The following is a 13,695-nucleotide window of genomic DNA, read 5'->3' as shown; positions in this document are numbered from 1 at the left end:
ACAGGCTGCCCGACTCCTTACGATTACGATACGATTTACGGCTACCTCCTTAATCTTATTTAAAACTATGCTACATAAACGTTTCTTACACATATCCTATCATGCTCAATCGTGGCTCTGGTAATTCTTTTATTTCTTAATACAAAATATTGCATCGCAATTCGAGAATTAATGAGATTATTTTTGATTTATTTTATTATATGATTTTAGATTACAAGGTTGATTTATATAAGATTTTGTTGTGCACTTCTTGCACTATACCCATCATACTTCTATAGCGATATGGCCGCCAGTTGCCCTCATTTTTATTTTACTATGTCTATTGTATATTATGTCTGAATATGCAACGAAGCGTTAATAAATAAATAAAATAATTAATATGACATTTACATGGCTGTCCCAGTTTTTTTAATTTTAATCAATCTGAATTTACCTCATTCTTTGCAAATTTATACATTTATTTCACGTATAATAATCTCAAGGTAACCTCAGATTGGGTCAAAAACCATCAGTCTTTCACGTTTAAAACCGTGAAATTATTATTATATGTATATACTTTCAAGATTGACATATATATATATCATTTTATAACAACCGGATGTACAAATTTGTATGATATGATTACAGTTGCACTCTCGGTAAAACGATGTATTTATTTATAATAAGCAAAGATCAAAGGCGCGTAGAATTATGTATATGTTTCATCGTCATTTATTTGAATCTGTATATAATGACTAATAAATATTAGATATAAATTTACAAATTAATTACAGATAAATGTTTACGTAGATATATTCGTGATGTTACTATCAAAATAACATCATTATTAAACGACTTTTAAAGCTGAAGAAGTGGCTTCAGTCAGTGAATCTTATTCCTGCTGAGATTCAAACCCCGAACCAATACAGTACCCATAGACAAAAATAACAAGCAACACTAAACACCGTGAGGTAAATGCATTAGACCTGTAAAGTCAACAGCGTGTGACAGGCGCAGAGTATGATCACCCTTACCAAAATTTTCACGAAACATACAGATACAATCGTGATTACTTACCAGCGTATTCAGTCAAGAAACTTACCCCGATTAAAGTATTCGTAAAATATATCATACTTCTTTTAATAAGGGACAACTGGGTGTTTAGTCAAGATGCCTTAACAGTAGTGTTGTAGAAAGACGAAAACTACACTTGTATGAAAACACGAACTGTCAGTTTAATTCGTTCTGACACATCTTGACAGAACTAATTTTTACAGTAAAAATAATTTATATTCCTAAGACGATTCTTGAGAAATCTTTGATCTTTGTTGGAATGCTATAAATTAAATCTAGAGACGAGGGAATTTTATTTACTCAAGTCTTGTGACGTTTGAGAAGGGTTACCTTAATAACAGTGACATTTAGGTAAACTCTGTCTAACTAAATGTCACTCTTATACAGACTATAAAAAGTTCGGTTTGTAATGTATTATTGGCAAATTTAAAGAATACTATGTTTTTTTATTTGGATGTTCGTTTTATATACTTTTTGTGTAAGACTTTAGAAGGGTACTGAAATACAGTGAACCTATGGCTTTGAGCTTTTTAAGAACTATCTTTTCTTAGTTATTTATTGCCAGTTCACCACTTTATACAGAATGCTATATCTACAGTATATTTAAAATATTCACTAGCAAAATTTATAAGGTGGCAGCGGATTGGCCTCCTTTTTCACCATGCCTCCTGCTGATAGAGGATAAATGTTGGTTTTTAAATTTATTTTTATTAATTACTTAAGATGACCAACGTTGTGTAAAACAAAAAACTTGGCGTCTATAAAGAGTGGCGGGGAGTTGATTGCCAGTTCTTCTCTTACGTTCTACACTCTTGATTTGAAACTGATAGTAAATGTGAAATTAGAAGCATTTCATATATATTACTTTTTAGATGTTCGTAAGTGTACATTGTGTTACCTATATGAATAAATGATTTTGAATTTAAAATTGAATTTGATTAATAATAAAATAATAATCGATTAGCTCAATGCCGAAACCTACTTGTCAAGAATTCGAATGAGAGGTGCCTGAGCTCCCAGGTTGGTTTTGCAGACGGGTTTTGGAAAATTCTGCTGATTTTAATCCATGGGAATGAATTAGGAATAACATTGTTAATGTGCTGTAAGAACTTCTATTCTTGTGACTAATATAAGACGATAATATATTCATAATATAGTCACAGGTAGCCTTAAAAATCTTGGTAAATATTTTATTGACTGATGCTTATCTATTTGTCTTTATAGAACAGCGGCAACCTTATATTAAGTGACGGTGTAGTAAAACATTCACACTGACACAGCGTTCGCAAGTGCGTTGCCGGCCCTTTAAAAATCGTTTGGATTTTTAGTGGTTTCTAAGTAAACTTTTCATTTTCAGATCACACCCTGTGCCTGTCTGGCACCTGTATCTACACTGCCAGCGAGGTCATAAAAGCTTTAGATGAAACCAAGAACCCGTGTGAGGACTTCTATGAGTTCGCATGTGGGGGCTGGATCAAGAACAACCCCATTCCAGAAGGAAAGTCAAATTGGGGGATATTCAGCCAGATTGAACTTCAGAACCAGCTGATTATAAAGACCGCTATGGGTAAGTTAGTTGGTCTATCATAAATTTATTTAATTAGTCTGTATTTAACCAAAAAATATTAAAATTAGGAATAATTTTATAGTCATCACTTCTTCCTATAATTGAATCTTATAGGGTAGCATGATCACTATAATGATCATGCTTCGCTACCCTACGCTTCAGAAACAGGCGAAAGGTCGATAAATCTATGAAGCTACGAAAGCAAGCAAGGAATGTAAGCTTGCTTGAATGTGAAATATCACTAACTTGAATTGTTAGAATAAGATGCGCGAAAAAATATATATAACATGTTATATATTTACGATATCACTGACGCCATCTATCGGCATATATACGCTGATACATATCTTACTAGTAGGTATATAAGTTATTTGAAAGTATGAAAAATAACACTTTATTTAGCATATTGAGTGATTAGTGATTTGTATAAAACGTGCCTTTAAAAAGTGATATGAAGTACAATAACTTATAAAATATAATCATTAATTAATAGTAACTTTATAAATTCATAATTAAGAATGGCGATTTTTAAGTCAGTCACTTGACAGTTGCCACACGACTGTCACAGATTAGTCGAATCGACGATGATGTAGCATGTAAATAATAATATGTCTTCGCTTGTCTAATGCTAATATAGTGTCTGGAGTCTTATATCAGGACTGTTTTTGATTAACGTAAGATGTTTGTGTATTTTTATATATGACAATTAACTCGTAAAAACTTAAGGTTTTCCTTTATTTTTGTGTTTATATGCATCGTGGCGTCATAGGGACAATTGGTGCGACGCCATCTTGCGTAGAGAGCGTTTTGGCGGGTTATTGAAATCATGATAGTTTTAATTGAATTTTGAAGCCTTAATAATTTTTGTAATAAATTATAATAAACACTAATAAATAACGTAAAATAGTTATACTATGTTTTTGTAATTTTCTTTCTAACATAGGATTGGAAAATGATATACAACTGCAAGCAAGTTTCCGATGAATTCGCATGGTCCCCAATCCCCATTCCTTATTGACGTAATTACCGTAATAGCTAAATTTGTATGGAATTGACAGCTTACCCTTGTCACATGAACATTTTCATACAATTTTTTCCTCTGTTTATACCTGTCCTTGTATTCTCGGAAGCGATTTGAACGGAAATTTTCTGAAACTTGTTTTGTTCAGATTTTCGTAATCTGATTAGTATTTTCTCGCAAATTCGAACGTCACACGAATGTTGGTGTTGTTGGGACAATATATTTGTATCTTTTGGGAGTATTAACACGAGTTGAACTTGATAATGAAAAATAAATTGCAAACGTCACTTATTTGATGACGGCGGTAATTTATGTTTAAATATGATTTAGTACAGCACTGCTAATATGATATTATAATAGGAGCACTTGCTTTATTTTGCTTGTGAGTAAAACCTCGAAACTTCTTAAATACCCCTATTATAATAATATAAAATGTAATAAATTTATTACAATAATTATAAATTACAACATTTAAGGATGAAATTTCAAAAGAGCTCGTTAATTGATTTATTTTATTGGTAAATGTATTTTTATTAAATCATTAAATTACAAGGAATTTAAAAATTTCTTTTGTACCTAGCTCAGGCTTGGTTAATGGCTTTTTAGTGTGTTTTGTACTTACTTTATTAACTATCGTGAAGTAATAATAAAATTATGATTGTTGATTTATACTAATTAATAAACCTTTTTATATTTGGAAAGTAAATTTATCATTTATTTATTACAGAAATACATACATTATCCTTACAGACTGCGCCAAACGATAATGTCGAGAAACATTAAATAAAATAAAGAACATATATAATATTAAACACACTCAGCGACATATAAACACATAATTTATATGTCGATAGTGTCAGAGACAGCATTCAGTAAGCTCGACGTCCTGGATAACAGGGATCTGTGCAACAGACTGTTTCTTACCCTTGGTATCGCCAAACAGCCTTCGCCGTCGCACATATCCCATAGGTACCAAGAAACCCACTTCTTGGACATTTTTTTTTACACCCCTCAAGACTTTTAATGCGTAGTAGGCCAACTCATTCCCGTCTGGTTTCCAATTTATTGTACCCTAAGACAAATAAAGTACTTTTTTGTATAATCTTTGAGAGCTGTAACATTCAAACAAATTATTATATAAATTTATTTCAGGGAAAGTGAATACCAGTGATGGTGGTGCCGAAGCCAAAGCTCGGGTTTACTACGACGCCTGTGTTGATACAAATGAGACGATTGAGAAACTTGGTGAAAAACCGCTGATTGGTATTATAAAGAGACTGGGAGGCTGGCATATTCTACCCAACACACTTGTGAAAACACAGAAATGGGACCTGCAGAAAATCCTCCAAGATGTTCAGAATAAGTAAGTTTGCACAATTTATTGGTTTGATGTAAAGTTTCTTGTATTGCGCATCTCGCGAATTACGCCCTGGTTGCAGCGGTAATTTACAGTACTCGTTTTTGTTGTGAATTTCAAGTATATCTGTAATTATAGCTTGTAACTTAAGGAATTTTTAAATATGCCTTTTGAATTTCACACTTTTCTTCGCAGTTAAGTAATGTTCGGAAGGACGGACTTGTTTTTAAATGGATTCATCATTTTCCTGGTAAAAATCAGTTCTCTCATTGTTAGTAATAAATTTAATTTCAGATACAATTTGGGAGGTCTATTCAACTGGGCAGTGACGGAAGATGATAGAAATTCGACCAAACATGTGATTGTGGTAGGAAACTTTGATTAAATTTAAAAGTATTTCCGGATTTTCCGTAGCGATTACCATAGTAGATAAAATCGCTAAATCGCCACGCTGCTTAATAAACAAATAGCCAAAAAATAAAAAAGGGGCTTTAAAAAAGCAGTCCGCGATAGTTTTCTTCATTGAAGAATTTAGGGGGCTTTGGGATAAAACGTTACGATGCGGGGCGGGGATTGAATTACGCGTTATTGTTAATATTATTTTCGGTACTATACACCACATAAATGGCAACTTTAAGGTTTAATAAGTTACTGAGTGGTAACGTAACGTTTTACTATTGTGTACAGAAGAACGTAATGGCGCGTTACATGGGGGAGGGGGGGGTCAAGAATCTCCAAAAATTGCGTCACGTAATACTTGAACGCTACCTAGGAAGTCTTACTAAATAAAAAAGTTATTACTAAATTGTGATTTCCAGCTTGATCAAGGCGGCCTAAATCTTCCAACACGCGACAATTACCTCAACAAAACTGCACATAAAAAGGTTCTAGACGCATACTTAGACTACATGACTCGAATAAGCGTACTCCTCGGCGCCAACAAGACAGATGCGCGTGCGCAGATGAGCAAAGTTATTCAATTTGAGACCGAATTAGCTAATATCACTACTCCATCCGAGGATAGAAGAGATGAAGAAGGGTTATACAATCCTTATACCATCAGACAGTGGCAGAAGGAGGCACCGTTTCTAAATTGGAGCATGTTCTTTAATGACGCATTTAAGTTGGTTAACAGAACGGTAAGTTTAGTTTTAGTTTTTGTATGAGATAACATTTGTTTTTTTTTTTTTTTATAGAACAGGGGGCAAACGGGCAGGAGGCTCACCTGATGTTAAGTGATACCGCCGCCGTTATTCATGGTTTCAAGATATGTTATCGATTATTGTTTTTTTTTAGATCTCTGACGACGAGAGGATTGTGGTGTATGCTCCCGAGTACTTTAGGAATTTAACCAGAGTTCTAAGAAAGTTTAGTAAATCTGAAGAGGACCAAAGGTTTGTTCCAGTTTTATCCGCATCTATATGAATGTATGGCTGTGCAAAAATTTCAGGAATATATAAAGGACATAGAAATTAAGATGTGGTCGTTAGAAGAATCCTTCTTTAGAATTTCGTGTTATTGTCAGGTCTCAACTTTAAATCCTCGTTATGCAAAAAGTGAACATTTATTCGTCGACCCAATACAGGGCATTGGTTTAATTTAGGTCAAATAATAAGTTTTCTTAAAAGTTACGAATTACAAAATATAACCAAAATGTTTAGTTATATATCAGTAGTTTTTTTTCACAAATTTGTTTGATTATCTGGTGACGATTTTAAATAAGAATGATTTCCAAAACTCTTGGCTCGTTTTTGTATTATATTGTTGCTAAAATTTACGCGCGGTTTCTGAAAATAGAAAACAGGACAATTTTGCCTTCCACATTTCATATCACCGGGACTCGTAGAAAAAAGGGACAGTGTCCTGACTGTCCCTTCAAAACGGGACATCTGGTCAGGTTAGTTATGCACGGATGGACGAACCGTGGTAGGCTAAGAAGGGGGAAAAATAAACAATGTAACAGCTACATATATTATGAGTCGTCCCTAGGGCCTAATAATATACGAGACGTAAATACATATTAATTTCAGAACTTTAACGAGTTATATGATGTGGCAAGTGTCGCGGTCCCTATCAACCTACTTGTCGAAGCCTTTCCGTGACGCATCCAAGATATTGAGGAAGGCTTTATTGGGCTCTGAAGGCACTGAGGAATCCTGGCGATACTGTGTTACGGATACTAACAATGCTATAGGTATATCACTGAATTCCGCATAATTTTATGTTTATTTTCACACCTAATCATAATTCAATAACCTTGTAATGGCGGGCATGATATACTTTTTTAGGATTTATAACTGAATAATTTCTTAAGTTTTTTTTCAATTCCGTGTAGGTATATATTTATTATAATAATGACAATAGAAGGTTACAATAATTAAGTACAATTTGATTTCTCTAAGAAACCAATCTGAATGTGATAAACAATTTCTGTTCAAAATATTTTGTGGCATTAGTTTATGTATGCCAGTTTTAAGTAAAATGTAGGGAAGCTACATGCGAGAAAAAATAAACGAACACTTCAGAAGGAGGCATCTGCGTTGCGTCAGTGAAATGTGAATGAAGCTGAAAGTTAAAACTGACAGATGTCAAATGTCATCTATGAAATTGGGCCTACTTATTTAGAATAACAAGTACCACAGATAATCTGTTCATATAACAGATTTTAATGTTATGAAAGCAGCTCGAATGTAGTTACATCTAGTATACTGTTTTAATGCAATTCTTTTAAATTCTAGGGTTCGCTGTAGGTGCAATGTTTGTTCGCGAAGTATTTCACGTGGCAGCCAAGACGGAGGGTGAAATTATGATAGACAACATTCGGGCTGCGTTTAAGAAAAATCTAAAGAAATTGGATTGGATGGACTCGGAAACTAGGGATGCTGCACAGAGTAAGGCCGACGCTATTACGGATATGATAGGTAAGCATGTCTTTTATTAAGTAATTATATTTGCTAATTGAAATGTGTAAAAAATACGTCGAGTTATATCAAATATCTCTTATAAATTTATTTCTTAATGTACTCTTTTTATTTGCTAGTGCAGTAGGTAGTTTTAAAGATAAAATTGCAGAGTAAAATAAAGAAATGAAAGTCTAGAAATCCGTAAGTTAATCATTCATCAGAATATAAATTCAACTATGTAAATATGTATTCGCTATGAGTGTTCCTGATGAACTGTGTTGAACCCAATAAATTCTGCTTTCAATATACAACGATAGGAATGTTTAGACCCACAATATCCATCAAGTTTATATATTCTAGAAGCAGTTATGAACGTCAAGTACCTAAATCTATTTAAAACACTTAACCTATCTACGAAGGGTTCCAACATGGCTGTGACCAGCCTGCGCCGTATTGTAGCTCTTTGCTTATATGAACACTATGTGTATATGTATACTAACACACAATGATACTGGCCTAGAAATGTTCTTGTCCCATACCATAGTTTTTTTATAAAGACAGATGGATGAAATATTGGATCAAAATTTCTTTGCAGGGTTTCCTGACTACATACTTGACAAGGATGAACTAGATAAGCAATATGGAGACTTAGTCGTAAAACCGAACGAATATTTTGAGAATAACATTGCATTTAATACATTCTCACTCAAACATGATCTGAAGAAACTTGATCAGCCAGTAAATAAGACTAAATGGGGTAAGTTATTCACTTCCTCTTCGTTATAAAACTGCGTAGTTCTATACGGAAAGAACACCGGCGTGGTAGGTTTGAACTAAAGAATTATTATATTAACAAAAATTTGGTATCGAGATAATTAATGTACATACGTAACAGTAAAAAAAAATGTACATAAGCTTGGTTTCTTTTTCATATTTTATATTTAAGTCTAGGTACTTTATTATTATTTATTTATTAACGTTACATGTGAACTTTATTTCTTTTATCTAAGACTTACTTATGTAACTCCTGCTAGCTGACCTCTAAATATAATATGTTGTAATTTACATAGTGGTTATTTTACACATACCACAGTTTTTTCCGCACAGACTATTGTATTGTTACAATGCTTAGGACATTTTTTGATGTTGATTGTCAACGGAGCTTAATCAAGACGACTTAACAGTAGCGTATGTAGAAAGTCAATAACTAAATTTGTATGAAAACTAGCGACCCGCCCCGGCTTCGCACGGGTGCAATGCTGATACTAAATAGTAAATACACTACAGAAAATCTGTGAACGTTGGATATAAAAATATGGGTTATCCATAAGAGATAGACATATACCATCACGGAATTTTCTGTAGACCTTTTCAATGTGTACAATACTTAGTACATTATTTTGATAAAACTCGTAGGGTTCAGCCTGCGTTTGCAATGTGAGCGGAAAAAATGTAATTATTCACGACATCACATTAGAAACCTCAAAAATAACAGTACTTCTCCACTATTTAATGGATTGTTATTATACATATAAACCTTCCTCTTGAATCACTCTATCTATTAAAAAAAACCGCATCAAAATCTGTTGCGTAGTTTCAAAGATTTAAGCATACAAAGGGACATAGGGACAGAGAAAGCGACTTTGTTTCATACTATGTAGTGATGATGACAGTTTGTATCGACAAATTTTCATAGAAATGTAATTTTCGACATTCTACATACGTACTACCCGTTCTCAGTTTTTTTGATGTTAGTATAGTAACTATCACGATGACTATGGCTGTTGTATTTGAATATTAAATCACAGAAAGAACGGAGAAACAATTCCTTGTTCCGTTCTAAGTTCCATTCCGATTGGTCAACAGTATCGTATAAATCTGACATTAGACCAATCAAACTAAACGTAGCATGCCAATGTTTTTGTCTTTGGTATTTAATACTCTGCTCAATGGTTTTGGCTAAGTATTAAAAAATATATATTCTGATGTTTTATTTCTTGTAGGCATGACTCCATCCACAGTAAACGCATATTACACTCCTACGAAGAACCAAATAGTATTTCCAGCGGGTATTTTGCAAGCGCCGTTTTATGATGAAAATAATCCTAAGTGCGTGAACTATGGTGCTATGGGCGTGGTAATGGGACATGAACTGACACATGCTTTTGATGACCAGGGACGGGAATATGACAGGTTGATCAAACTTCCATTATTGACTATGAACTAAATTCGACACCGTATAATAAGTTAACTATTACCATAATATGTATTTAGTGTAATTGAAAAAAAAAAACAAACATATTAATTTTTTTATGGAATTAACTACAATTAAATTTCTTATGGAAGAGCTGGGAACCCTGGCAGGTTTTACTTAGGAGGGTTGTTAAATCTTAACATTGTAATGCATTGTTTTAATTAACACTTTTTTATTACTTATAATAGAGAAACGTAAGATAGGCATTAGTATAATTCAACAACTCAATAATAATTTTTACGAAAGACTAGGCAGCATGGTCGAAAGACTATGCCTGCGCCATGGGCGAAAAAAAAAAACAAATGCCAGCAAAATGTGTCAGCGCGGTGAATAAGGGGAAACTCCGTTCATATAAGAATTAGTTAACAATTTAAATTCTGTCATTTTATTTCCAACACAATTTAAACTCAACTTTTAATCTTTCTTTGTTAGGTTTGGAAACCTCAACCAGTGGTGGAACAACAAAACAATCGCGCAGTTTAAGAATCGGGCTTCCTGTATACAGAGGCAGTATTCTACTTATTCTGTTGAAGGACAGCATCTCAACGGGAAACAAACTTTGGGTATGTATTTTTTTTATGAAAGCACACGGCCCTTTATTAATAACGTAATTTTGATCTAAACTACAATTATTAAAAAATTATATATAATATGTATGTTACCTAATTTTCTCCCACGTTAAATCTTATGAATTTATGTGTCTGTTGCTTATTCGTTTCATCGACTATCAAATCAGAACGATGCTAAAGAAGTTTTTAAAAAAATAAGTTACGTCTTTGGTTTGTTCGAATACTACAAATTTCTACAATATTCTTAAGGCTGATAAGCACCCGAATTGTCGAGTTAAATAAAATCACAATAGGTAATAATTCCCTGACAAACTAATCCTATGTTCTTTTTAGGTGAAAATATAGCTGACAATGGCGGTTTAAAGGCGTCCTATCACGCATACTTGGAGTACAGCAAGAGAGATGCGACCCAGAATTATACTCTACCCGGGCTCAAATATACACATAGACAACTTTTCTTCATATCATTTGCACAGGTAAGATAAGTGTCATCCGTCATAATGATATCACGGAGGGGCTGATTTTCTGTCATAGTTCGTCAGTCGTCACAGTATTTATGGCCGTGAAGAGACGTGCCATAATGGCTGATCACGTGTCGGGATTTCTCAATAATGATTTTTATAATATTGTTATTTTCTTAATTTTGTTTGCTTATTGTTCATAATTTTTATATATACATCCAGGTCTGGTGCTCTGCAATGACGAAGGAGTCTACAAAAATGCAAATAGAAAAAGATGATCATACAGTAGCAAAATATCGAGTTATTGGACCAATATCAAATCTTCCAGAGTTTTCCAAAGAGTTCAACTGTCCCTTGGGATCACCTATGAACCCTAAACATAAGTGTGAAGTATGGTAAGACAAAATAAGTGGTTTAATTGAGTTCTAAGAAATAAATGACTAATAGACAGAGCAATTTAAAATATTTACAGTACATGTGTTAATTTTGTTACGTTCCATCAAACTTACGCACATAGTCATAGATAATGACGTCAGTGACGTTTATGTAATTTGATAGCTGACAAAGATAAACTTGATGTTCTTCTTTTAAACATATATATCACAATTGGTTTAGTCTGTGCGGAAAGAGAGCAGTGAAGGTTAATAATAATTAAAACTGTGTTGATAATAAAAAATAGATACTTTAACTACTGCGACCTCAAATTCCACAACAGTTCTCTTTCCACACAGCTAATTATTGATACAAAGTGGTCAGCAGATAAGGTAGGCATTTGACAATAGTATTACGATATTTAAATGGGCGTAAATCGTAATACATAAATAAAACAGCTTCCATGTGATAAGGTTCAATTTTGACCAAATAGGGGCTTTCATATTCATAATATTTATTTAATAGCTTTAAGAATTTTAATATAATAATAGTTTAAAACATAATCATTGTTTGTACAAATAATTGCTTTGTATGTTGTTTAGTGACAGTGTGCTTACAAATTAGGGTAAGATTAAATACAAGCTTAGGGTTAGTTCAGAAACTAGACAGCTTGACCTATCACTCTTGTATATCAATATGTCATTTTTGACGTATATGTCAGTGCTAAGTTTCGTTTAGAATCTTATATTACCCTTAGTGGTAAGAGGATTCGAGTATTTAAAAAACGTGTTACATTTTGGCATACAAACGCTATAGTACACGCTTGTCTCGATTTTGAATCTTACCCTTACAATATGGACTGGTTGATAATACCAAACATAGTTAATATAAAATCAAAGAACAAATATATACAGCGACTGATTTATTAAGCTATATGAACGGTACCTAAAATCGAACAACTTTATCATTTTGTGATTAAAAATATTTTATGTATAAATATTATACAAGTGCCAAAAATATTTATTACCATTATCAATAGTATGAGAATTTGCAATATTTTATATGAAACGTCGCTTTTAATGTATTACTAATGATTCTAATTGTATTATTATTGTTGTAAAGAAAATAAGTACTTATACTTTAATTTATAAGGAAATCCAATTGAGGAAATATAAAAAGAAATCGACAATTATAGGTCATATATATACAAGTTTATCTTGTTTCTACTAAAGGCAACAAATCACCACCCATTGACAAAATATTTCGAATACTAGATCTGATTGTATTGTTTTATTTTCCATTGAGAGTATTAACAAGTGAGTTTCTGCTTAGGCGAGCAAACCTCTATGCAGTATAAGAATCGCAGAAAATATATAATAAACAGCCCAATACAGACGTCTAAAGAGTAATAAGATATTTAAAAATACTCTAAAATCGGGTCATTTACTAGAGAGAACCTATAAAAGTTGTTACTTTGAATGCTGTTATTGGTTTTAAAAACACAAAATAAAGAAAGATGGCGTCGCACCATTCTTGTGACGTAACATGCTTGCAAACAAGAGTCAAGTTTTGTAAGTGTTATTATCATTTTGTAAGATTAGTTAATACACAAGTACACAAAGAAGTAGGTACGTATTTTAATCAAAAACAGTATCCAACAAAATTGAACTTCGAGAAAGTATTAGGAATACGCGAGGATAAATTATATACAAGCATGCTACGTCAACGTCGATTCGACCAATCCTGACCGTTCAAAAGAAATTAATCTCCAAAACTTACAGCCATGTTTTATACAGATAACTCTCAACAACACTTTATCTGTCAAAAAGCCTATTGATAAACGACATACAGGTGTCGCTTGAATGTGATTGGTTAAATATGCTATAGGGAAATTATAATCAAACTACGCCGTCTTATTTTCTAATATGTTACCATTCTAACTTAATTTTAAGAATAGAAGAAATTATAAATATCACGGGATAAAATTACTTTCCGAATAAAATGCTACACGATTCCTATTTGTATGGGAATGACGCGTCGTTACCTATTTTCATATATTATTATCGTTAGTTTTTATTTCAACCCTGCATTTTTAAAGTAGGATATTCACGCAGCTTCCACTAAAACAGTAAATTAGT

At 32.9% G+C, this 13,695-nt stretch overlaps 1 protein-coding gene across 2 annotated transcripts in view; it reads left to right on the top strand.

Moving 5' to 3' along the window:
* LOC110995551 (endothelin-converting enzyme homolog) overlaps positions 1-11,765 on the top strand; it is a 38,050-nt gene extending 26,285 nt beyond the window's left edge. For both annotated transcript variants that reach the window (XM_022262759.2, XM_022262758.2), the window contains 12 exons: positions 2,411-2,620; positions 4,794-5,004; positions 5,293-5,365; positions 5,817-6,137; positions 6,295-6,392; positions 7,029-7,192; positions 7,737-7,919; positions 8,497-8,658; positions 9,905-10,094; positions 10,588-10,718; positions 11,058-11,200; positions 11,408-11,765. In XM_022262759.2, coding sequence (XP_022118451.2) covers positions 2,411-2,620; positions 4,794-5,004; positions 5,293-5,365; positions 5,817-6,137; positions 6,295-6,392; positions 7,029-7,192; positions 7,737-7,919; positions 8,497-8,658; positions 9,905-10,094; positions 10,588-10,718; positions 11,058-11,200; positions 11,408-11,584 — 2,063 coding nt within the window. In that variant the 3' untranslated portion in view covers positions 11,585-11,765. The remainder of the gene's footprint in view (positions 1-2,410; positions 2,621-4,793; positions 5,005-5,292; positions 5,366-5,816; positions 6,138-6,294; positions 6,393-7,028; positions 7,193-7,736; positions 7,920-8,496; positions 8,659-9,904; positions 10,095-10,587; positions 10,719-11,057; positions 11,201-11,407) is intronic.
* Positions 11,766-13,695: the final 1,930 nt, after the last annotated feature.

This window comes from Pieris rapae, chromosome 18 (assembly GCF_905147795.1).
Source record: "Pieris rapae chromosome 18, ilPieRapa1.1, whole genome shotgun sequence".
Taxonomy (NCBI): Eukaryota; Metazoa; Arthropoda; class Insecta; order Lepidoptera; family Pieridae; genus Pieris; species Pieris rapae.
The sequence above is the reverse complement of the archived record's forward strand: the minus strand, read 5'-3'. Positions and strand labels throughout refer to the sequence as shown.